The sequence below is a fragment of the Porcisia hertigi genome, chromosome 27, assembly GCF_017918235.1.
Source record: "Porcisia hertigi strain C119 chromosome 27, whole genome shotgun sequence".
Classification (NCBI taxonomy): domain Eukaryota; phylum Euglenozoa; class Kinetoplastea; order Trypanosomatida; family Trypanosomatidae; genus Porcisia; species Porcisia hertigi.
Window position 1 is genome coordinate 114,036 of NC_090586.1, and position 21,685 is coordinate 135,720.

The window sequence follows — 21,685 nt, forward strand, 5'->3', positions numbered from 1 at the left end:
ATTTAGACTTCACCTTGGGGTTTTGCAAGATCTTTGAAATGCCAGCAACTCCCCCGCCCCCTCACCTCTTCCCTCCCCTTCTCCTTACACGCGCTCGTACGCCAGAGCGATTTCTTTCCAAAGAAAGAAGAGGTTGTCTACAATCAAAGCAACACGAGACGACCTCTATCATGCGACGGTTGCTGGGTCGCTCACTTTGGGCTGGTGGCTTTGCCATCAGAGCCGTTTCGGGGCCTTCGATCTTCTTCATGACGAAGATAGGTGCTGGGTCGCCCCCACCAACACCTTCTTTTCGGCGGTGGCAATGCCCGCCCACAGGGCTCTCGTCTTCCTGCGCTTTTGTGCAGGCTGGTCGCCGTTGGAAAAGTGACAGGGTCGGGCAGGAAGATTTGTACGCGGTCCTGGGGGTTGAACCAGATGCCACGCAGGACGAAATCAAGGCCGCCTACAAGAAGTTAGCGCTCGAGTACCACCCCGACCGCAACCACCAGGTGGGTGCCGAGGAGAAGTTCAAATCGATCTCGGCCGCATACAGTGTCATTGGTCACCGAGAGAAGCGCCGCGAGTATGATGCGCAGCGCGCTATGGCAAGAAGCATGGGCGGCCCATCGTACGACAGTGGCGGCAGCAGTAGCGGTAGTGCTGGTGGATACACCAGCGGCTTTCCAGGCGGCACGAGCCGCGGCAGCTACCAGTATCAGCAGATGTCCAAGGAGGAGGCTGACCTGCTCTTCCGTGAGCTCTTCGGCGGCATGCGCGTAGACGAAATTTTCCGCAATCTGGAGGACCAGATGCATCTTGGAGGCATCAAGGGAAACGGGCTGGGCAGGCACGTTGGCCGCAGCTTTCCCGGCTCAGACCAGGCGTTCCGACCTTTTTTTCGCACCGAGAGCAGCTCGATGAACGTGTTCATTGACGAGCACGGGAACCGCTTGGAGGAGTCGACGTACACCGATTCTTCTGGCAAGCACTTCACTGTACGCCGCATGAGCAGTAGCGACCCGAACGCGAGTACGAATCGAACCGACGAAGATTTTTACCGTGGGCGACACGCCAGCAAGAATGGTCGTTACCGCTTCGGGAACGTCTACTCCAAATTCAAGCCACCCAGCGACGACTTCACCGAGAACATGCTCGGTGTTCGTTCTCACGGCCGAAGTCCATTGGTGGCCTTCCTCATCCTTGCCGCGTGGACAGTGGTACTTGGTACCCTTCTGTTTGCCTTCATCAGTTTCCTCGTTCGTCACCCGCTGTTTTGTGTCTCCGTGCTGGTGCTCATTCTCCTAGGCCGTGCCGCCCGCCCTTTTTGATACGCCTTCACGTATTGTTGGAGCACTCACCCACCCACTCTCCCCGGGCAGAGTGTGTGTGTGTGTGGGGGGGGGGGTCGCCACCGCTTGTGGTGATGTCTGACGGAGTGCAGTGTGCTCTCGTGGAGGCTGATCGTCCCTGGGCTATCCAATGACGGCGGTGCGATTTGAGCGTTGCGACGTTCCTGGTGCCGAGCTGGGGTGTACCTGACACCATGGCTGTAGTGACCTGTAATTCTGGTACGTGGGCTTGCGTGGGGGCAGACGGATATTTTTGGGCTTCTCCACGCTCCTGCGTCTTTTTTTTTTGCGTCGCATGTGCATCCGGTGCAGAGGAAAAGGTCACCATTTTCTTTGGTCGGATTCGCTCGAGTCCTTCAGTTTGACTCACCCATCCATCCACGCACACGCACGCGCCCACGAAGTATGTGATGTCGACGCGCACACCTGCAGCAAGCTGCAACAACGGCAGGTGTGAGGAAAGGTGAAGGCAGTGAACGGATGACGTCGACACAAGCGTGGATGACTGGCGAGCTGGCGATGGCGATAGATGCGTGCGCTTGTATATGCACAGTCTTTCCCTCGGCTGACATGTGTGTGTGTGGGGAAGGGGCAAGACGTGCGTTATGGGAAGACGTCTCAGGTCTGTTCGCGCGTGCACACGTCTCCCCGATGAGGGAGGGGGGGGGGCGGGGACATGGCGTGTAATGCCTCAGGCATTGTCCTGCGCACGTCCCCCAGCATGCAGAGGTACCGTTGAAGCCTTTTTCCCACGTCTGCGTGCGGACGTTTTCCTCTACTGCGTCCCCCCCTTTGCCGCAAGAGGTGCGGGCAGGCGTGTGTCAGCTGCTGTATAGGGCTGCTCTGTGCGTGATGCTGACGCAACGGCCCTGTAGGCTCCATGAGTCTGCTATATATTTCCCTAGCCCCTTGGCTCAAACTCTTGCTATCGCCTGCACTGCTTTTCTTTTTCTCAACCCCCCCTTTTTTTTCCTCCCTTGGTCATGGCTTCACTCACACACACACACACACACAAGTGAGCAGCTAGTCACCACTTCTCAGTTCTCCCCCAACCAATACTTTTGCTCACATTGTGTGTTTTGTACGCACTTTCCCCCGTGTAGTACTGCGCAGTCGAGCAAAGCACCCATCATGAACCGTCTGCAGAATGTTCAATCCCACGTGGGCGAGTTCGCCCCAGACATTTTGGTGGTCGGCTCTTGCTTCTTGGACTATGTCGGCTACGTAGACCACATGCCACAGGTCGGCGAGACGATGCACTCTGAGTCGTTCCACAAGGGATTTGGTGGCAAAGGTGCTAACCAGGCTGTGGCGGCAGGCCGCCTTGGTGCAAAGGTCGCCATGGTGAGTATGGTGGGAACAGACGGTGATGGCAGCGAGTACATCAAAGAGTTGGCCAGGAACGGGGTTAACACGACCTACATGCTGCGCACCGATAAGAGTGCCACCGGACTGGCGATGATCTTGGTCGACACCAAATCATCCAACAACGAAATCGTCATATGCCCCAACGCCACAAACTACTTCACACCCGAGGTGTTCCGCGCGCAGACAGGCAACTACGAGAAAATTATGAGCAAAGGGCTCAGATATCTTGTCTGCCAGAACGAGATCCCCCTTACCACCACGCTGGACGTGATCAAGGAGGCGCACAGTCGTGGTGTGTACACCGTGTTTAACACTGCTCCAGCTCCAAAGCCGGATGAGGTGAGACAAATCAAGCCGTTTCTCCAGTACGTGTCGCTCTTCTGCCCAAACGAAGTGGAGGCTGCGCTCATCACCGGCGCCAAAGTGACGGACACGTTGTCCGCCTTTAAAGCCATTAGGGCACTGCAGAAGCTTGGCGTGCGTGATATCGTCATCACGCTTGGCTCGGCAGGATTTGTGCTTTCCGAAAACGGTACCGCACCTGTGCATGTCACCGGCAAGCGCGTCAAGGCGGTGGACACAACCGGCGCTGGTGACTGCTTTGTAGGATCCATGGTGTATTTCCTGAGTCGTGGCCGTAGCCTTCTGGAGGCCTGTAAGTGCGCCAATGAGTGCGCGGCTATCAGCGTCACACGCAAGGGCACGCAATTATCCTATCCACACCCAGGTGAGCTGCCAGCTGGTGTCATGTAGCGGACAATTAGCGACAGGTTCCCCTTCCCTCGCCCTGATGCAAAGGGGGGGGGGTGACCGCGCGCGGTTTATGGTGACGGGCTGTGCTGATGGTGGTCTTGGTGGTGGAGTACTGCAGTACAAAATCTTTCAAAAGATAATGGAAAATGTGCGCCAGTGGAGAAGGTCTCATTCAAATGGGAGCGCAGTGTGTGTTTGATGTCATATGTCTCACGACAAGCTCTGTTCCGTAGTATAAGCAGTTGAGCCTAGAGTCAAGATACTTTGATGCACGTACCTGTCGGCACGTTCATCTCTGTACAGCCTCAAGGAATTTAGCCATCGTTTTCGTCTGGTCATCTCCGATGCTTTGTTGCATCTTCTCTCACTCGCGTCGTCGTTTTTGTGTAATATGATGATCTGCAGAGGTGTGCATGTGTGTTCATGTTCCCTCCCTCTCTTTCCCTTCCCTTTCCCCACCTCCTCTGTGCGCTACGATTTCCCTCGACAAAGCGAGTTTATCGCTTTGTGGTTCTCGGAAAACAAAAATGCCCGTTCAAATTTGTTTTCTTGTTTTTCCTCTCCTTTTCCCCCAAAACGTTTTCTTTTCGCATTGGCTGAGTTTCACGCTCTTCAGGGGGTCTCCGAAACTGCGGCGCACTCCCGCCTTTCTCCTTTCGTTTGTGCGCATTTTTCCCCTTCGTTTCTCTGTTGTCACCCTGCCAGTTGGCGTGCGGAGGCAGCGGCGGGGGGGGCGGGGGTTATTTGTTGACTCGTTTCCCCTTCCCCCAAATCATGATTTCACATCCCACTTCTCCGCCTCCACGTTTCTGCCAATCTTTGTCGCGTTGGAGTATCGCGGTACAATGTTTTCTCTTTAATGCGCGCTGTCAAGATTTTTGGGGCCCCCTCCGACACCTTCTCCTCCCCCGTTGTGAGGCCCTCCTTATTCTCCTTTCGATGTATTACTGCGTTTCCTTTGGTATGCGCATAGCAAGTTGTGAGAGAGGAGGGGGGGGGGAAGCAAGCGTCGCAATGCGTGATCCGCGTTAGGCGACACACAGGTAGGGGAGGAGGGGGCTGTGAGGGAGTATCAGCGGCGCCTGGAGAAGAAAGCGAAGTCGCACTGGTCAAGACAGACAGCACAGAACCACAATGGGGGAGCAGGAGAGGGGGTAAGTAGAAGCGCATGCACACGCCACAGGGGGAAAAAAGCGGGAGCAACGAGGCCTTCGAAAAGCCCCTTTATCAACAAAGCCTCGTCGAAGTCATCGAGTCTGCTCGCGGAGGCACGGGCTAGGGCACAGGGAGTGCCCTTGAAGTCAATGATCAATGGCGGTTAGACACTCTAAGCTGCGTCCAATGAGTTTGCACATCCTCGTGCTCCTACACAGGGGACGCCAAGGAGTGAGTCAAATGACACAAATGTTTTTGCCGAGAATCGGTCCCCCCCTTCTCTCTCTATCCTTCTCCTCCATGTGTTTTTGTTCTTCCCCTACACACTTTTTCTTCCTTCTACGCTGCACACGTGCCTGGCCTTCAGAAGGCGAGGTGCGACAGTCACACGCTTCACCTTTACGCGCACATCTGGGCACACTTCTTAGCAGGGTGGTGTGGAACCCCTCTCACACACACACACACACACACATTTGAATCGAAGCGCTACGCTGCTTAGATTTGGCACCTGCTACTCCCAGCTCGAAAGCACTCGTTTTTTTTTTCACAAGAAAAAAATCACACCCACCCATAAACTTCACCTCATCACCCAACGTTGAGAGTCGGTGTGCTGTCGGTGGTGCATTTGAGCGGCTGAGCGGGTCCTGCCGTCATAAAGTCACGAGATCTGCTTTCACTCCGCGGCACATTGTGTTCCTGTTGAACCGCAGCGCCCACGCCTACACGGTGGCGTTTCCACGACGAAATTTTCGTTTTGACGTATACGTATATAAAAAATTGTTTTGCCCATAAGTGTGTACCATTTCGAGTTCGCTCCCTGTGACCCCCATCGATATCACCGCATCCTACTCACTCCCCTACTCACTCGCTCCAAATCTACCCCGCACATTGCCACGCTTTTCTGGTTAGGCAAAGACACGGTTGGTGTTTGTCTGCTGCCGTTGATCTGGGGGATCGGCTCGTTCGCCTTCTCGTTTCTCCTTTTCGCACCTCTTCGACTACCCTGAATCGCACCGGGAAGCCATGACAGACGTAGCCTTTTCGCGTCCCCCTTCGTCGCGCCAGGGTTCCCCGGTGCCACGCCGGCAGCTCGGCGTTCTGCCTGCGAATCAGCGGTCCTACTCCCGCCTGGGCTCGAAAGGTGTGATTGGTGACGAGTCGCCCCTCATGTCTCCCCTGCCTTATTATCCGCGCCGTCGAAGTGTCACCTTTGCCGATGACCAGAGCGTGAGAGAGGAGCGGCCCAACTACAACTGCGCATACTCTGCCTCGGCCCCCGTCTCCCCCGTGCGCCACGCTTCACCACCACCGGTCTCCATCCTCAAGTCGAACTCGTCCTTTCCGGTTGCGGATGAGGAAGACAGCGGCGCAGCGCCGGCCCACCAGGGGGCTGCGGCTACCGTGAGTGGTGTCTTCGGCCGAAAAGAAGCCAGGCGCAGCTCGCCAGTGCCAGTGCGTGGTCGATCAAATAGTCGTCAGCGTCTTGCGGCGCGGCGCAAGGAGGCGCAGCTGCATCACAGCTTTTACGACGACAGCTTTGTGGAGGAGTATGTACTCAGCGCCAAGACAGAGCTGGAGCAGGAGGAGGCAGAGCAGCACCGAGTGCAGGAGCAGCTGAGGGCTGAACAGGAGAGGGCGAGAAAGGCGGAGCGCCGCGTATTGGAGGCAACGGAGAAGATTAGCGCCCTTCAACACGCAAAAGAAGTGCTGATGGCAGCCACGGTACGCCGCCACCCCTCCGTGACGCCGTCCCCGCCGCGTGTCTCTGCCGACAAGTCAAAGCGCCACTCCAGCCTCTTGCGGGAGCTCGAACAGGACCCCGACCCGGAAGTGCAAGCAGCTCTCAAGGAGCTGGCTCGCAACTCTATGGCGAAGCAGCAAAGTCGCGTCCACTCCTCTCTCCATCCGCGGCGTAGATCCATATCCATTGTTTCCTCCGACGCTCTCGAAGAGGCCAGCGAGGCCCACGGCGGTGATGACAGCAACGCCCGAAAACGCACCCGCCTAGAAAAGATCGTCTCTACGCTGCTCGCGCGAAGGGCCAAGAGCAAGAGCAAGCGTAGCGTGATGGTGATCGACTGGTCTGATATCGACTCCGACGCCAATGAAGACACTCCCCACTCTAAGGAGACTGTCAGGGGTCTCAAGCATCCACGTGGCCACCCCGCCAAGAGTCGTAGTGAAGCGGCGGGGACTGAGGCGACGCTTGTGCCCCCAGCAAAGGATGCGCGAAAGGACACGAACAAGCGCGCGGCGTTGTCCCACAAGCGCCACATCAGCGCAGAGCCGGAGTTGGGCGATTCTCTTCTCTTTGAGGATGAAGCCGATCAGCCTATTCTGCTTCCTCGCCGCCAGCACACGCGACCAGCCCCAACGCGCTCCATCTCGTACATTGAAATGGAGGGCGACGATGACTTCATGAGGGATGCCTCGAGCGTTGAACGTGTGGTGCGGCGACCGCCTCGTGCCACACGTGCGCCAGCAACGCGGCAGCGCCGTGGCCGCCTTGCGTCTGCTTCAACCCGCGGAGGGGCAAAGGACGTATCATCTCTCACAGGCCCTACTGCTTCGCGGGGACGGGCGCCACCGCTGTCATCAGTCGCTACGACAGAAGAACCTACCGGTGCCCAATCTCGCCGACGCCGCAGATCCGCCCCGCGCGTGGACCCCAACGATCCCATGGCCGTATTCTTCGAGGCGGCTTTTCCCAGTCCTTCGAAGTTTGACGAAATGATGATGCATGCGGGCGGCTTACCAGAGACTCGGCGCGGCGGCGGCGGCGGCGGCCGAGGAAATGGTCGGCAACCCAACCTGGTACTCCCGAGCTCCATTGGACGCCGCCGTTGAATCGCCGCTGAGCGCGTGGTTTGCGCGCTGATGTGGGTGCGTTTGCACTTTAGTGGCCGCACTCTTGTCGATGCCCTCGCTTCTTCTTCACTGCGATTTCTCACGCGAGTGCCAGCGCGTTTGGTCTTTCTTTTAGATTTCTTTTCCGGTCTCAGAATTTTGAACTCCAGCCGCTCTCGCTCAGTCGGCTTCCCCCGCGCACCCCTTTCAGAGTTAGACTCCCACACACTGGCGGGTTGGTCAGCGGGTCTTTGCGCCTGAGTGAGTCCCCTTCTGGGCGCCGGCCGCGAGTTTTTGTGATATGGGAGCCACTCAAGACTTTTTCCTTTTACATCTTTTCCGTTGAATACTCTATAGATTCTCCACTCCCCTCACGGTTTGCGCCACTTGTGTGTGTGTGTGTGTAGTTGTGTTTGTGACATGCAAACATGTTCACACATACCAGTGGAAGGCGATGGGACGTTCTTAGATTTCTCGATGTTTATACGTACGTCGAGGTGTGTGTGTGTGTGAGTGTGTGTGTTGACGTACCAGTGATAGATGCACGCAACAGCGTGAGAAAAATAAAAGAGAAACCAACGCAGGTTTAACATCTCCACAGCCAAGCTGTCGGAAGATCGGGGTTTGGGGGGGAGAGCTAGACGGTTGGCATCCGTACAGTCACTGGAGCACAGTGCAGGTCCGCTCTTCCTCTGTCTTTTGGCGGCTGGACTTGACACCCGTACCGCAGTCATTGCAGGCTTTGATTTCTCGCCCCAAGGCATCAAGCCAGTTCTTATAGACTATGCCTGCCTGCCTTGAAGTTTGGCTGTGTGTGTGTGGGACGGCGAGAGAGACTCATCGGTAGCTGCGCTTTTGTTTCACGGGCGCTTGGTGTTCCCTTCCGTGCTTACGTTACTGAGATGCCTTCATGACCCCCTCCCTCCCTCCCTCCCCCCCTCCAAACCGTGTGTCGTCGTGAGAGCGTTAACTACCCTGCTCGTTTTCCTGGCACCCACTGCTGGATTTGCACTGCCCCTTACCGCCTCTGCGTAGTCTGTCGTCCCTTCTCTTCCTTCCATCTTTTGGTTGCTTACTTCACCGTTTGTCTTCACCCATTGCCTGTGCCCCGACGGCGTGGGCTTCAAGCAGTTTGCTCCTCTACACACACGGACAGGGGCATCTACATCGGCGAGTACGCCATGCACATTTATAAACACACACACACACACACACACACGCTCACCGAAAATCTCACTACACCGCCTTCCCGAGTGTGTAGGGCGAGTCGCGAGAAACTTGTGTCTCACTAGGCTCAGTACACACAGATAGATCGTAGCTACTGCAGCTCAAAGTCTTTTGGGTTTTGCGCACGTCGTCGCACGTCCAATAAATGAGTCCGACCGACTCCTGACGGTCGCCAGAAGAACTGATCCGTGGTGCCCAAGTGTGTCTGTGTGTGCTCGTGTGCAGCACACAAATATTGAACGGTGCGCCTCGCACACGCGACTTGTTTCTCTTACTCTGTGGCTGCGCACAACAGAAAGAAGCGGAGGGGCATCTCTGAGGGCGCCCAGAATTCGCGCGCGCGCGTGTGTGTGTGCGCACCTCATGCCTTTGAATTCATCCTGCATGCAGGTACCGCTGCTCCTCCCTGAAGAGCTCCGTGACGAAGTTCTGAATGGGGCTGCAGAGATCATCGTAGAGCACGGCGGACGAGACCGCTGCTTCTTGCACATCTACAGCGAAGATGAGCGACTCGCCAAGATTGAAGACATTGCGGATCCGAGTGATGTCGTGCGTAGGACGCACGAAATGCGCCTGACTCAGCTGCGCTGGGCGCGAGGCGTGCTCTGGGCTGACTCGCGTGTGCAGCGCTTTGTGCGCCACGAAAATCACCTTTTATGGCCAGCGTACGAGTCTCTTAGTAAAGTAGTGGACGTAGCGCGTCAGCTGATTCTCTGTGAGGATGACAACAACACAACTGCGCTGAAAAAGGCAAGCGACGTCGCTACTGCGAACCAGATTCTTCGACGCGAGGCGACATTGCCTGGTGTACATTCCCTCAAGGAGACGACACTGGAGGGGCAAGCAGCGCTTTACGACGTCCAGCAAACGCGGAAGCGCAGTCGTGACGCATGGGCGGCAACAATGCCATCAGTGCTCTCGCGCGTCGACGAAGAGTCCGTTAACTCTGTCGCCTATATTGCCGAGCTAAAACACGTATCATACGCCGTCTCGGACGTGCTGCGACTTCAGTTTGCTGCCACACCGGTAGGGCGACTTGTCGATCTGCTGTTGCAACCGCAGCACTCTCCGGGTGCTGCTGCGGCATCCGCCACGACTGTGTCAGCCGTGAGGCAGCAGTGGCGGTGTTTCCTCGATAAGCATCGTAAGTGGGCTGAGTACCACTCACTCTTCGCGGATGTAGAGGAGTTTTGCAGGTTCTGGGGAGTTTCGGAGGCGTGCGTGGCCCGCGACGTGCTCGCCGCTTTAACAAGCGGTTCCAGCGTACAGCTGCGCCCTGGAGTTCACGCGAGCGTTCTGCAGAGAACAGAGCTTTATCTACTGCTGAGTCCTCGCGGTCGCAAGCTTGACTCTGTTTCACCAGTGGAGCAGGCTGCTTTTGCAGCGCTCTGCCCTGCCCGCTCTTGGGGTGAGTGTGTGGAGGAAGGAATGGTGCGCATGGTGACACTACCTTCCAGTGGGCTTACTCCTGCGGCACTTGACACGTTCGTCCGGCAGCTTTTTCTGAGTCCTGCGCTCTCTGATCTGCAGGTTTCGGAGTGCTGCACGGTAAGCGAGGCTCGCGGCATCGCGGCGGAGCTGCAGGTGGTTTGCGTATCGTCCAGCTTCAACCCCTTCGTGGTGGTCCATGGCAGCCGCGTGTCAAATGGATTTGCCGGCGATGTGTCGTATTTCAGTGTCCTGCAGCATCAGCGCGACCAGCTCGTCACGGAGCACACGAATGCGCAGCTCCTTCGAGGCCTCCGCGAGGCACCGGTGCGCGGCACCAGTGGTTCTGCCAATGACTCTGTGAACGCTCTGCTGTCCTCGCAGACGCCGCAGAGGGCGCCGTCCAGGATAACTGGTGATGCTGCAATAGCCGCTTTTAATCGAGCGCTCATTTCTGCGCTGGCCGCGACTCCCCTCTCGCGGATAGAAATACAGCACCATCCGTCCATGAGAGAGTACAGAGGCGCCGTCAATTATGAGGCCGTTCTCAAGGTGGCGCTCAAGGAGAACGCAGAGTTCAAAGGTCGCAAGTACCACTTGCGTGAGTGAGGTCGGAATGGAGATTGCATTTGCTACGCAATACTCCAGAGAAATTATGGTGGCGGTGCTGAGGGGTGGGTGGGAGATGCAGATGAGCTTCTTCACACAGTGTCTCCATCTCGATTTCGTGTCGCTGCCATGGCTGGTGTACTGGACATCTGGCGGTGCTCCATTGTGTGATCACTGCTGTTAGCGCATCCCTCGAGGCTTCGACGCTACTGTGCACACAGATACAGGCATAGGTGGTCGGCACGCACCAGTGGCGGAGGGGGGGGGGTAGGGGGGGGTAGGGCGGTAGGGAAGGGGGAGAGAGTGCTACAGAGCCACGTGTACACGGCAGTGCACCGAATGCTCCCACAAAATTAAACGAACGCGAAGCGAGCACAAAAAGAAACCGAGTTGGTAGCGACTGAGCACCGTTGGACAGCGCTGCGTTGAAGTGAGCGGTGGCGGTGGTGGTTCGCACGCCCGCCCCCCCCCCCCCCCTCCTCAAAGAAATGCTAGGGACGTTGCACTTTGGAAGGTGTCTCTCTCTCTCTTCCTCCATCGATTCCTTCTCAGACTCATCCACACGAAGCGAATCCCCAGAACGCTCCACTGGTGCGTGGCTTTTCGCGTGTTCGTTCTGCTTATCCAAGGCACCGAGGAGTTCCAATGCGATGGCAAAGCGTCCTCACCCGTCCCATGCGATGTTCACAAATGTGGCTTTCTTTCCACCTGAGTTATCCTTTCGATCCAACATTTTTGTCACCTCTACCCCTCCCTCTCCCCCTCCCATCTCCTCTCTTGTTTGCACGAACTCCTTATTTTCGCTTGCGTGCGGCACGTCCACCCTGTTGTTGCTGTCCCCGCCTCGCTCTTGCGCTTCATGCTCTTCTCCACCGGGGTAACCTGTTCCACCGTTGCTCCCCGTCTGTCATCCTTCAAGTTTTGGTGTGGCGAGTTGGAGTGAAGAGAAGATTTCGTACAGTTCTACTGCGCAAGCTGGTGCGGTGTGCGCGTCCGTACCTGTCCCCCCCCCCCCCACCCTCCTCGTGTACTTACGTTCTTGGGAAGGAGTCCCAAGTGGAGTGCGTGCGCCTCGACTTTCTTTGCGCTGAGTCGTCGGGTCACTCTAGACGCTGTGAGGTTTCCAAATTCCGGGGCCAAACAAAGGAGAGCAGCGACACGCCGACGAGGCACATCAGCGGCTGCGTGCGCCCACAAAGTCTCTCGCACGCCTTCACCTCTTAGTCGCTTCTTCTTCGGCTTCGCTTATTAAATTGGAAACGGTCATCACCCCGTCACCTGTTTGGCACCGCCACCAAAAAATGGGTAAGGGCGCACGATCGAAGCGCAGTACGCGCCCGTACGCAAAGAAGCGGCACGTGTTGGAGAGTAAGGCACAGGAGGTCGACGAAAAATTGCTGGATCGCTACCGGGAGACGCGTCAGCCGATTCGAAAGTCACAGCTCTTCACTGAGATTTTGAAACAAAAGAAGGACACAAAGCGAGCCCGTCGTGAGTCTCGCGAGAATGTGCGCCGCCACCTCAAGGATAGGGCACCTGTGAAGTCGATACCCAAGACGAAGGAGCGTAAGCGTAAAAGCGATGTGACCATAGTCGAGAACAAGGAGGACGCTGAGATAGTCAATGATGAGGCTGACGACGAGTTCGCCGCTTTCTTCCGCGACCAAAAGAATCCCCGAACCCTGATAACCACCGGTGAGCATCCGTGCTTTCGCTCAAAGCAGTTTGTGAAGGAGCTGCTGTGGCTAGTGCCGAACAGCATCTACCGCCCGCGCAAGTCTTACACTCTAAAGGAAATCACACAGTTCTGCTGCAATCGTGGGTTCACGGATCTCCTCGTAGTAACCGATCGCATCAAGGAGCCACACAATTTGATCGTCTCACACCTCCCTGAGGGGCCGACCGCCACCTTTCGCGTCTCCAATTTCTTGACCTACGCCCAGCTAGAGGATCCAGCGCCGCGAACCGAGCACTACCCGGAGCTTATCTTCAAGAACTTCGATACGAGACTGGGTCGCCGCATATCGCGCATGCTGGAGTGCCTCTTCCCCGCCACCCGCGACTACGCGGGCCGCGCCGTTGCAACGTTTCACAACCAGCGCGACTACATTTTTTTGCGCACTCACCGCTACATTTTCGACAGCCTTGAGGCGGTGCGTTTACAGGAGATGGGGCCGCGCTTTACGCTACGTCTCCTTTCTTTGCAGTCCGGCACCTTCGATCGGCAGTTCGGCGAATACGAGTGGTATCGCAAGAAGGAGCACGACACCGATACGCTCGAGTGGTACATGTAGACACGCACATGTCCACATGCCGACGGTGCCTGCCTCCCCTCCCCCCTGAAAAAAAAGCGAGCACTTGAGTATGCGTTCCTTTTCTGGAAGAGGAGACAGATGCTGTGCATATGTGCATATATGTGTGTGTGTGTGTGCCTCGTATGTGCGAAAGGGGTGCCATACGAAATACGATTAACACGGGAGGAAGAGAGAGATGCGGAAGGGAGGGGTGGGGTGGGGTGGCGTAGCTCTCCTCCGTGCGCCCTGCCCCCTCCCATCACGTCTTACACTTGTTCTCCCTAAATGTCATGAACCAATCAGACAAGCAAGCAGGGAAACGAAACATTGAGACGCGGTAAATATGGAACACGTAAGAACGCACACTGATTGCCTGTGGATTTGAGTCTCCACGAATGAAGCAGTCTCTTCTGCAAGAGGGGGACTGGGTCCTGCGCCCCGCCTCCCCCCCCCCCCCCCCCCCCCCCCCCCAACAACAACAACAACAAGTTCACGGGGAAGGGAAAGCACATACACAAAAGAGGGCGTGCCGCTGTCATTGGGCAAGGGCGACGAAAGGGTTCATGGGGTTTGGTCAGATGTAGAAGAATCCAATGACAATGTTGTGCTTCACCTAGTAAGTATACCTTCGCACCGCTTGCTATAGAGCACCTTGGAACTCGGCGAGGTGCGTCTGTACGATTCTGGTGTTTTACTACACCTACCTCAGCCCCCCCCCTCCCCCCTTCCCCTTCCCCCTCCCTGAGGTGTTCATGAACATTTTCTCAAGGAGTTGCACTTCGTTATCCGCCCTTCTTACGTTCTTGCTTAACATTGTTTGAACTCCTGTTTCTCTCTCCGTGGTCCCCTCTTTTTTTTTTTCTGGTTGCCTGCCTCGTGTTCTCCTGGATCAAACGTGCTCCAGCGAATAACACCAAAGAGTAATCGTAACAGTTTGGTGTTGCCGACTTCATTCTGGGAGACGTTGAGCCTGAAGGACTACTACACTGTTTAACCCCACGCCATCGTTCTTCCTTCCCCCCCCCCCCCACTACCACCACCAATCGGTGACTCAACCGCCTTCTCCCCCCCCCCCCCTTCACGCCTTGCGCACCGAGAAAACTCCCACACCGGTGCGCTCCCTTCCCTCCTCTACACCCAGACTGAAACATTGGTAGTGACGCCTTCATGCTGCGGCGATGTCCGATAGGGTGCTGAGCATCGTGGAGCAGTTGAGCCAGCGAAACCCATTCTATGAAAAGGAAGACTTGCCAGACCCCCCACGGCCATGCGAGGCGGCCATCCCTCGAGATCGCCCTTCTGCGGAGCAAATCCCATTCATCCAGCAACAGATTAGCATCCTCGGCTACAATCACCTACCTCGTACTTTTTTCTCTTTGGAGAAACACCGCTCGTTGCAGAGCATCCTCTTCACGGCGAAGGAGGTGCTGTACGAGGCATTGCCCATCCGCTGCCTCGAGGCGACTTTTGTGGCGCTGTATTACACGCAAATGCTGCGCGACATCGATCGCATTCCGCTCTCTTTTAAATCCGAAGCAAACAAAAAGTTTTATCGTCACATTGTTCTCGTCATTCGCACCCGCGTTGCACCGACCCTTTACGGCGCGCTAGGACTGAGCCGCAAGTCTACACTCATGTATAAACCACTCACGTACTCCTCCCTCTTTGATTTGGTGATGGACTACAAACGTGAGTACAAGGCCCTCGGTCACGAGCTGCTTGACATAAAGTTGGGCATCGCTATCTCGCACGATGAGCACAGTCGATGGGACCCGTGCTGGCGCTTTATTGCCATCAAGATGGACAACTACCGAGACGGCGCTCACGAAAGATCGCGGACTCCTCTATCCGCAGATCAGCACAAAGCAAATGCGCACATCACGCCTAAAACGTCTGCACGCAAGGGCACCACCCGCGTGGCCAACGCTCCCTCTTCCTCAAACGGTGGCCACACGGTGCTGCTGCCGCTGCTCAGTCTAGGTGCCTCTCACGCAGAAAGTTTTGCATGCTCTATCAATGGGGACGCATCGCTAGAGCGTTCGGTGAGGACGCCGGGTGACACGCAGAGTGAGGCGCCAGTGAATATCGATACCGCCCAGCCATCTTTGTTGCACACAACGGGCCTCCTCTCGACACCGGCAACGTCAGCTTCCACCGCAGTGTCTTCGCCCCCGCAATTGTCGAACACGGGAATCACTGTTGCCGAGACGTACACGCCACTGGAGCACCTACTGGGCAACTACATGCGACTCCTTCCCATCATTAGTGATCAGTATTACAAGGGCATCGCATCCGCGGACAACAGCAACAGAGCGATCAAACTGTGTTTCATGGACCTTGACACCGCGGAGAGGGACGCCAGTGCCGAGAACCAGCGCCGCCTGCAGCTTATCAGTGAAATGCAGTCCCCGTTGAGCGCGGAGGCGAAGCGGTTGGCAGCCGGCCGACAATTGAAACCACCCAGAAAGAATAGAAGTTCTGTGAAGAGCGCGAACAGCGGTGGCAGTGGAAGCGCCAAACATCCACAATCGGGCAGCAATAGTCTTGTAAAACGCGGACGGCTCAACAAGTCAACTTCTACGGCGTCGCCGCCACCAGTTGGTGCGTCGGATAGCAATAGGGCTCTCTTATCGGTGTCGTCGCAGCACAACCGTTCTCCTCGGATGCCGCACCCGTCGGTTGTGCCGGACCTTGCGCAACCCTTCAGGTCACTCACCGTACCGCCTTCTGCAGAGCCAAAGAGCACCGCATCCCTCTCTGCTGCGTTGGCGAGCATCAACACCACCTCTCACACCTGTATCCCTATGCACGGTATCGTGGTGGATGCTCAGAACACAAGCGGATCGGGGTCTCCTCCGTCTGTCGTGGACTACGTGACGGAGGGGAGCATGAGTCCATGTAATGTTACTACTCGCCCCCACTCTGAGGCTTCTTTTTTCGCGCCGCCTCTCACCCCGCGTAACTGCGATGCACGAAGGCCGTTTTCATCATATGAGTCCTCCCTCCGCTCTGCATCATCCGCACACAGCCTCTTTTCCACGCCCTCCTCACTGAACGCCACTGCCATGTGTTCACCACACCGGTCGCCCTAGCATGGCACACCGTGTTTTCCCTTCATCCCATTATCACGCGAAGAGTGGGTCTGCGACTGTGAAATCACCCCGCAGGAGCAACGATGGTGACACCTCCAGTGTCTCTCCCCCATTACGTCTGTATGACTCGCGCTTTCCCCCCGAACCCCTCCCGCTCCCTCCCCCTTCTTTTTTTTTCTTCACAACTCATGGTGCATATCTGCATCCCCCCCTTTTTATTCCCTTCTGCTTTCGGCGCTGTTTTTTTTTTCTCTGTGTGTGTGTAAAAAAAATGATCTACATATATATGTATATATATATATATATGTACATCTCGGCGGTGGGTTACGAGGGAGATTAGCAGAGGTGAAAGTTATGAAGGTGATGGCCCAGCGAACAACAAAAAAAAAAGTGGAGGGGGGAGGATGGTGCGCGGTGGGGGTGGGGAGGAAAAGGCAAACACCACTTTTACAGATCCAACCGCTAACGTTGAAGTGCCACCGCGGCTGAACGCAAAAAAAAAATCGGCGCTCAATAGGCATATATACCCGACTTGACGCGCGGCAAGGCCTCTTGTGTGTGTGTCTCTTTTCATTCAACCACTCATCTGCTCGTTGTTCTGTCATGATACTGTGGCATTCATAAACAGCACGCAGCCAGGGGCAATGCGGAGGCACACGGCGGTAACCGAATCTGCCCAGGAGCGCTTTTCTCCTGCCGTACAACAAGACAAACATCACATACACAATTTGCCCATCCTCCCACTCCCCCCTCCCCCCTCCATATGAGCGCGCGAGCAGGTTTTCTTGCTCTACAAGGGGCTCTTTATCGCCCGGATATTGGTGTCCACCTCTGGGGGTAATATCGGGGCCCACTCCCAGCAGTGTGTGGGTCGAAGCCAGGCAGTCCTCTACCCCACCCCACCCTCCCCTTTCCCGTCAATGCCTAACCTTTCCCTTTGGTGAGAGGGTCAGGCACCTACCCCGCATGAAGGGAGGGGGGGGTGAAAGGCAGTGTGTGCGACGTTTGTCTTGTGTGTTGTACAGCGGATGAGAAATACTCTAGTGCACAATTGTACGCGCATCCCCTCCTCATCTCCTACGTTCCATACCTTTTCGGTTTTCTCTTTGCTACTCGCAGCGGAGCAGCTCCGGGCTAGTGTGGGATTTTGCCCTGTTCGCTTCATCCCTTTGCTTGCAACTGTGCGTGACCGAGGTTTGATTTTCGGCGGTTGCCTCTGCTAAGCATTCGCGTCTGCCCCCCTCCCCCCCCTCCCCCTTTCTCTCTCTCTCTCGCCGAGTTCCTTGCTGCCCACCTCGCCACCATTCCCTGTTGTCTTCCTCTATTCTCTTCAAATTCTACAAGCGGCTTTGTCTCCCTTCCCCATCCTGTTAGACCTTTTCGTGTTGTGTTCGGTGTTTCTTTCTCACACCCCCCCCCTTACTACTCTCTAAATCTTATGAGTTGCGTCGTACACTTTTTAAGCTCTCGTTCCCCCCCCCCCCTCCTCCCCCGACACACACCCACACCCACAAGAGTCACAGCATTGCTTAGATTTTCAATGACGCAGGCTCACCATAATTGCCGAAAGTCACCCGCCGTCTCAGCGGCTTTGTACGCGATGCCCCTGGTTCATCAACTCGGGGTGGTAGGCATCCCTGCGATGTTCACACTGACCCTACTCGCTAAGCGCTACACCCTACGGATGCTAGATCGGTCCATCTCTACTGTGCATACAGAAGACGACGCGTGTGTCACATGGGCGGTGTTCCACCACTTTTTCCGTGTTGCCCGCATCGCCCTGCCAACCTGGCGATGTCGTGAGGCTCTCGGTTCCATCGTGTTCATTCTCCTGTTCGCGATCAAGGCTGTTCTGCGTGTGTGGGTGTCCAAGGCGAATGGTGAGGTACTGGCCACAATGCTGCAGGGCGCTCGAGCGGAGCGGCTGCCGCGCTTCATGAGCAAAGTAATGGTTCGCATCGCGGTGGGTCTCGCTGTTGGCATGACCAGCGGTATCATTGAAACTCTTCGGTCCTGGTTGATTGGGTGCTATCACGAGCGCCTCAGCCGCACTTTCCAGCGACGTTTCTACGAGCGTCTCGTGTACTACCAAGGAACGGTCCTGGATAACCGCCTGAAGGCGGCTGATACGGTCATCTCGACTTACTGCGGGGAGTTCGCTGAGCACTTCGCGGAGCTTCCATACTATTTTCTATTGCCTGGGCTAGAGTGTATAACGGCCATGGCGGCGCTTGTGGAGCAGGCGGGATTGAAGTCGGCGCTCTTGACGAGTGGTATCGCCACCAGCGCAGTGTTTATACTGCGTCGCTTAGCCCCCGCATTTGGCCGTATTAATTCCCAGCTGCTCTCTCGCGAGGACGACTACCGTCGCATGCTCACAAAGCACTTGACTGACGTGGAGAGCATTGCAATGCACGGCGCAGGTGAGTTCACTCGCAGGAGACTAGATGTTTCGCTCGCGAAGCTCAAGGAGTCGCTCGATCATATTGCTATCGCAAAGGGCAACTTTGAGATGGTGGAGACAGCCTTTTCGACCTTCATGACGGTAGTGGCTCAGAGTGTAGCCTTCAGAGAGGCACACCGCTCCCACTATTATCGATCGATCGATGACGTTTACCTCCAGATCCAGTTAATTGAGGACCTCAACCGCAGCACAAAGGATTTCGTTGTCAACTTTCGCGAGCTGTCGCACTTGACGGAGTTTGCGACCAAGATATCTGAGTTTGACGCCACGCTAGAAAGCATCGCAGCCGGCACCTTCATTCACACGCGCTGCGAAGCAGACGGCGTTTCGCACACCTCGTCCCCTCTTGTGTACACACCGATGCACGATATTTCCCACCTACCCGGTGCGAAGACATTCCCGCTTGTGAAGATGCAACACCTCGTCCTGGAATCGCCTGCCGGGCAGCAGCTGTTTTCGGACATGAATGTGGAGTTCGGTAGTGACGAGGACTGGGTGATCATTGGTGAAAATGGCTGCGGCAAGACCTCATTTTTGCGCATGCTGTGCGGCTTGTGGATGCCCAAGTCTGGTGTGCTTTCGAGAGATACATCTGTGCGTTTCTTGTTAGCGCCGCAGCACAGTTATATGGCACCGCAGTGCACGCTTTACGAGCAGATCTGCTTTCCCGGTGCGGTAGAGCCGCCGACGCTGGAAATACGCGGTGCCGTTAAGGAGGCGATAACGTTGGCTGGCGCGCAGACGGTTGTGCACGTCATTCGTGGCTACGAGAGCGCCGTAATGGGTCTGGATGTGACCAACAGAGATGACTCGTACGACTGGAACAGCCTCAGTGGTGGTCAGAAAGAGCGCATCAGTATGGCGCGGATCTTCTTTCACGTATTGCGCATGGATCGCACCAAGGAGACACCCGTGGCTCTGTTGGATGAGGCAACGTCGATGATGGACAACACGGAGCAGGATGTGCTCAATCACCTGCGTCGTATGAATGTGCGCATGATCTCTGTCACCCACCGTGACACTGTCATTCGGCACCACACAAACATTCTGCGCATCTCCCGTGGTGGCAAATGGGCGGTGGAGAAGGTGTCCAATCCACTCAAGATCGGGGAACGTGTCGAGGCGGAGGGAAAGATTGTGTAACCGAATAATAGAAACCGTAAGTTGTGTCGAGTGGCTGCTGCGTTGTGCACAGAGGGGTAGAGTGAGTGAGATTAGGACTGCGTGCACCCTTTGCATTGCACGTCAAGGTCATCATCGGCAGACAAGACTTACTGACTCCTTTCCTTTTTTTCGTCATGTCTTGTTACCGCACGGCTTCCCCTCCTTGTGTGGGGCGCGCCAGGTACTCAAACCTACGCGAAGGTGTGCGCACTCTATCTTGTTGCACCCTTCACAGACCCGTTGTGCCCTATCGACTACCCCCCCCCCTTTCCAAACTCTCACTGGATGGTGGTGGTTTGTTTCCAATTGTGTTCTTCCTTTGTTTAGCATGTGATTTTTCATTTTTTTTTGTGCGCGTATGTGCGCGCACGAGGAAGTCCCGACATCACTCCAATCAACTTCTACATGTTTGGTTTCAGGTCTGGGTTGAATGTCCTCTTTTTTTTTCCTTCATACATTTATATTTTTGCTTCTGCGTGTTGACAGAAGACGCCAACGCGATGGCTTGGGTCGCTGTCTTCCCTTCTCCTGTCATTACATCACTTCTTTTCTCACCGAGGGGGAAGGCGATGTTTAAATACATTCATATACACACACACACACACACACACACGGCGTATGTGCAACTCCCCCCCCCCCCCCCACGAGGCTTCTTTGTGCTGAGAAAAGACCCCCAAGGCCTACTTGTGTTTTGTGCGTTATACACACACACACACACACACACATATGTATATATATTTATATATTTATACACCTATGCATATATATGTGTGTGTGTGTATAACGCACAATAAATGTTACCCTTGCCGATGCGTTTTTCGTGTTTCGTTGTATGATAATAGTGTTTACTCTTTCGTTTTTTTTTCTTGTGTATTCCCTTGGCGTTGTTGTTCATGCCGCACACATACACCTAAAACACACACACACACACACGTACAGGCTTGTATGTATACGTAATCGCCCCTGTGCGTGCGTGCGTGCGTGATTGCCTATGTTCATCTTTCAATTATCACTCAAGTGTCTCTTTTTTTTTCCCTCTTAGATACATAAAAAGAATATATATGTATATGTATATATATAATGTTCGTGTGCGTTTTTTTCGCCTGTGTACCTTGCCGCCCCCCTCCTTTGTTGTTGTTGCTGTCCCCCGGATCCTCTCTGTCCCAGCTTTCCAACTCCCACTCTGCCACTGCTACCGGCTCCACTCCTCTGCTGTCTGTTGTTTGTGCGCTTCACGTGTCTCATTCTATTTTTTTTTCTTCGTTGCGATCATCTTTTCTTCCGTCTCCCGCACACTTCTCTCCCCGTTTTCTCTGATTTTCTGTTTGTTTGCTCCGCAGCCGTCAAGGACACCCTATTCCTGTTGTAAGCCATGCTTATATATTTTTCTCCCGTCAATGCCGAACCTTTCCCTTTGGTGAGAGGGTCAGGCACCTACCCCGCATGAAGGGAGGCGGGGGGGGAGGGGGTTCGAGGCCTTTATCGCAACAGCTGTCTGGGGTGAGGTCGTGGCTGGCATTGGGGCATTGCGACCTGTGAAGTCGGTGGGGGGGCGGAGGGATTTGAGGGAGAGGTCGTGTTGAGATGATTGTGTCAGCGCTGCTCCGATGCGTGAGTGCGGCTGCTTCTTAGCATGGGATGGGTCTGCGCACACGCTGTGCAGTGCGGGCAGTTTTTTTTTTTGCGTGCAACCATATGTGATGATGTCGAGGGTGAGAAGTGCTCATCTGGGGCTCCACTTCATGTCGGTCGTCGAGGCGGAGGGGGGGGGGGTGACCAAAGAAGTCAGGCTGAGGCGAGAGGAAACAAAGATGGGTTAATTGTAGAAGGAGAAAGGCCCGTGCACTGGCGCTTATGCGGGGTGAACGAAGGGGGGTTTGCAGGGACGAAACCTCGAATCAACAGCGGTGAAGTCTTTTGAAATTGTTTTGTTCCGCTTCATGTGACTGAGTG

The 21,685-nt window shown here is 55.5% G+C and overlaps 7 protein-coding genes across 7 annotated transcripts; all 7 read left to right on the forward strand.

Annotated features, from left to right (window-relative positions):
• Positions 1 to 170: 170 nt before the first annotated feature.
• Positions 171 to 1,310, forward strand: JKF63_03205 (uncharacterized protein; the record flags this gene model as incomplete). Its single annotated transcript, XM_067899225.1, has 1 exon — positions 171 to 1,310. One exon carries the CDS (start codon positions 171 to 173, stop codon positions 1,308 to 1,310), a length of 1,140 nt encoding a protein of 379 aa, XP_067756015.1.
• A 1,152-nt stretch (positions 1,311 to 2,462) lies between these two features.
• On the forward strand, positions 2,463 to 3,452 carry JKF63_03206 (uncharacterized protein; the record flags this gene model as incomplete). Its single annotated transcript, XM_067899226.1, has 1 exon — positions 2,463 to 3,452. The coding sequence occupies one exon, from the start codon at positions 2,463 to 2,465 to the stop codon at positions 3,450 to 3,452; it is 990 nt and encodes a 329-aa protein (XP_067756016.1).
• Positions 3,453 to 5,630: 2,178 nt separating this feature from the next.
• Positions 5,631 to 7,454, forward strand: JKF63_03207 (uncharacterized protein; the record flags this gene model as incomplete). The annotated part of the gene is made up of 1 exon (XM_067899227.1): positions 5,631 to 7,454. One exon carries the CDS (start codon positions 5,631 to 5,633, stop codon positions 7,452 to 7,454), a length of 1,824 nt encoding a protein of 607 aa, XP_067756017.1.
• A 1,590-nt stretch (positions 7,455 to 9,044) lies between these two features.
• Positions 9,045 to 10,718, forward strand: JKF63_03208 (uncharacterized protein; the record flags this gene model as incomplete). The annotated part of the gene is made up of 1 exon (XM_067899228.1): positions 9,045 to 10,718. The coding sequence occupies one exon, from the start codon at positions 9,045 to 9,047 to the stop codon at positions 10,716 to 10,718; it is 1,674 nt and encodes a 557-aa protein (XP_067756018.1).
• Positions 10,719 to 12,019: 1,301 nt separating this feature from the next.
• JKF63_03209 (uncharacterized protein) lies at positions 12,020 to 13,012 on the forward strand (the record flags this gene model as incomplete). Its single annotated transcript, XM_067899229.1, has 1 exon — positions 12,020 to 13,012. One exon carries the CDS (start codon positions 12,020 to 12,022, stop codon positions 13,010 to 13,012), a length of 993 nt encoding a protein of 330 aa, XP_067756019.1.
• Positions 13,013 to 14,190: 1,178 nt separating this feature from the next.
• On the forward strand, positions 14,191 to 16,104 carry JKF63_03210 (uncharacterized protein; the record flags this gene model as incomplete). Its single annotated transcript, XM_067899230.1, has 1 exon — positions 14,191 to 16,104. The coding sequence occupies one exon, from the start codon at positions 14,191 to 14,193 to the stop codon at positions 16,102 to 16,104; it is 1,914 nt and encodes a 637-aa protein (XP_067756020.1).
• A 1,540-nt stretch (positions 16,105 to 17,644) lies between these two features.
• JKF63_03211 (uncharacterized protein) lies at positions 17,645 to 19,711 on the forward strand (the record flags this gene model as incomplete). The annotated part of the gene is made up of 1 exon (XM_067899231.1): positions 17,645 to 19,711. One exon carries the CDS (start codon positions 17,645 to 17,647, stop codon positions 19,709 to 19,711), a length of 2,067 nt encoding a protein of 688 aa, XP_067756021.1.
• Between the last annotated feature and the right edge of the window lie 1,974 nt (positions 19,712 to 21,685).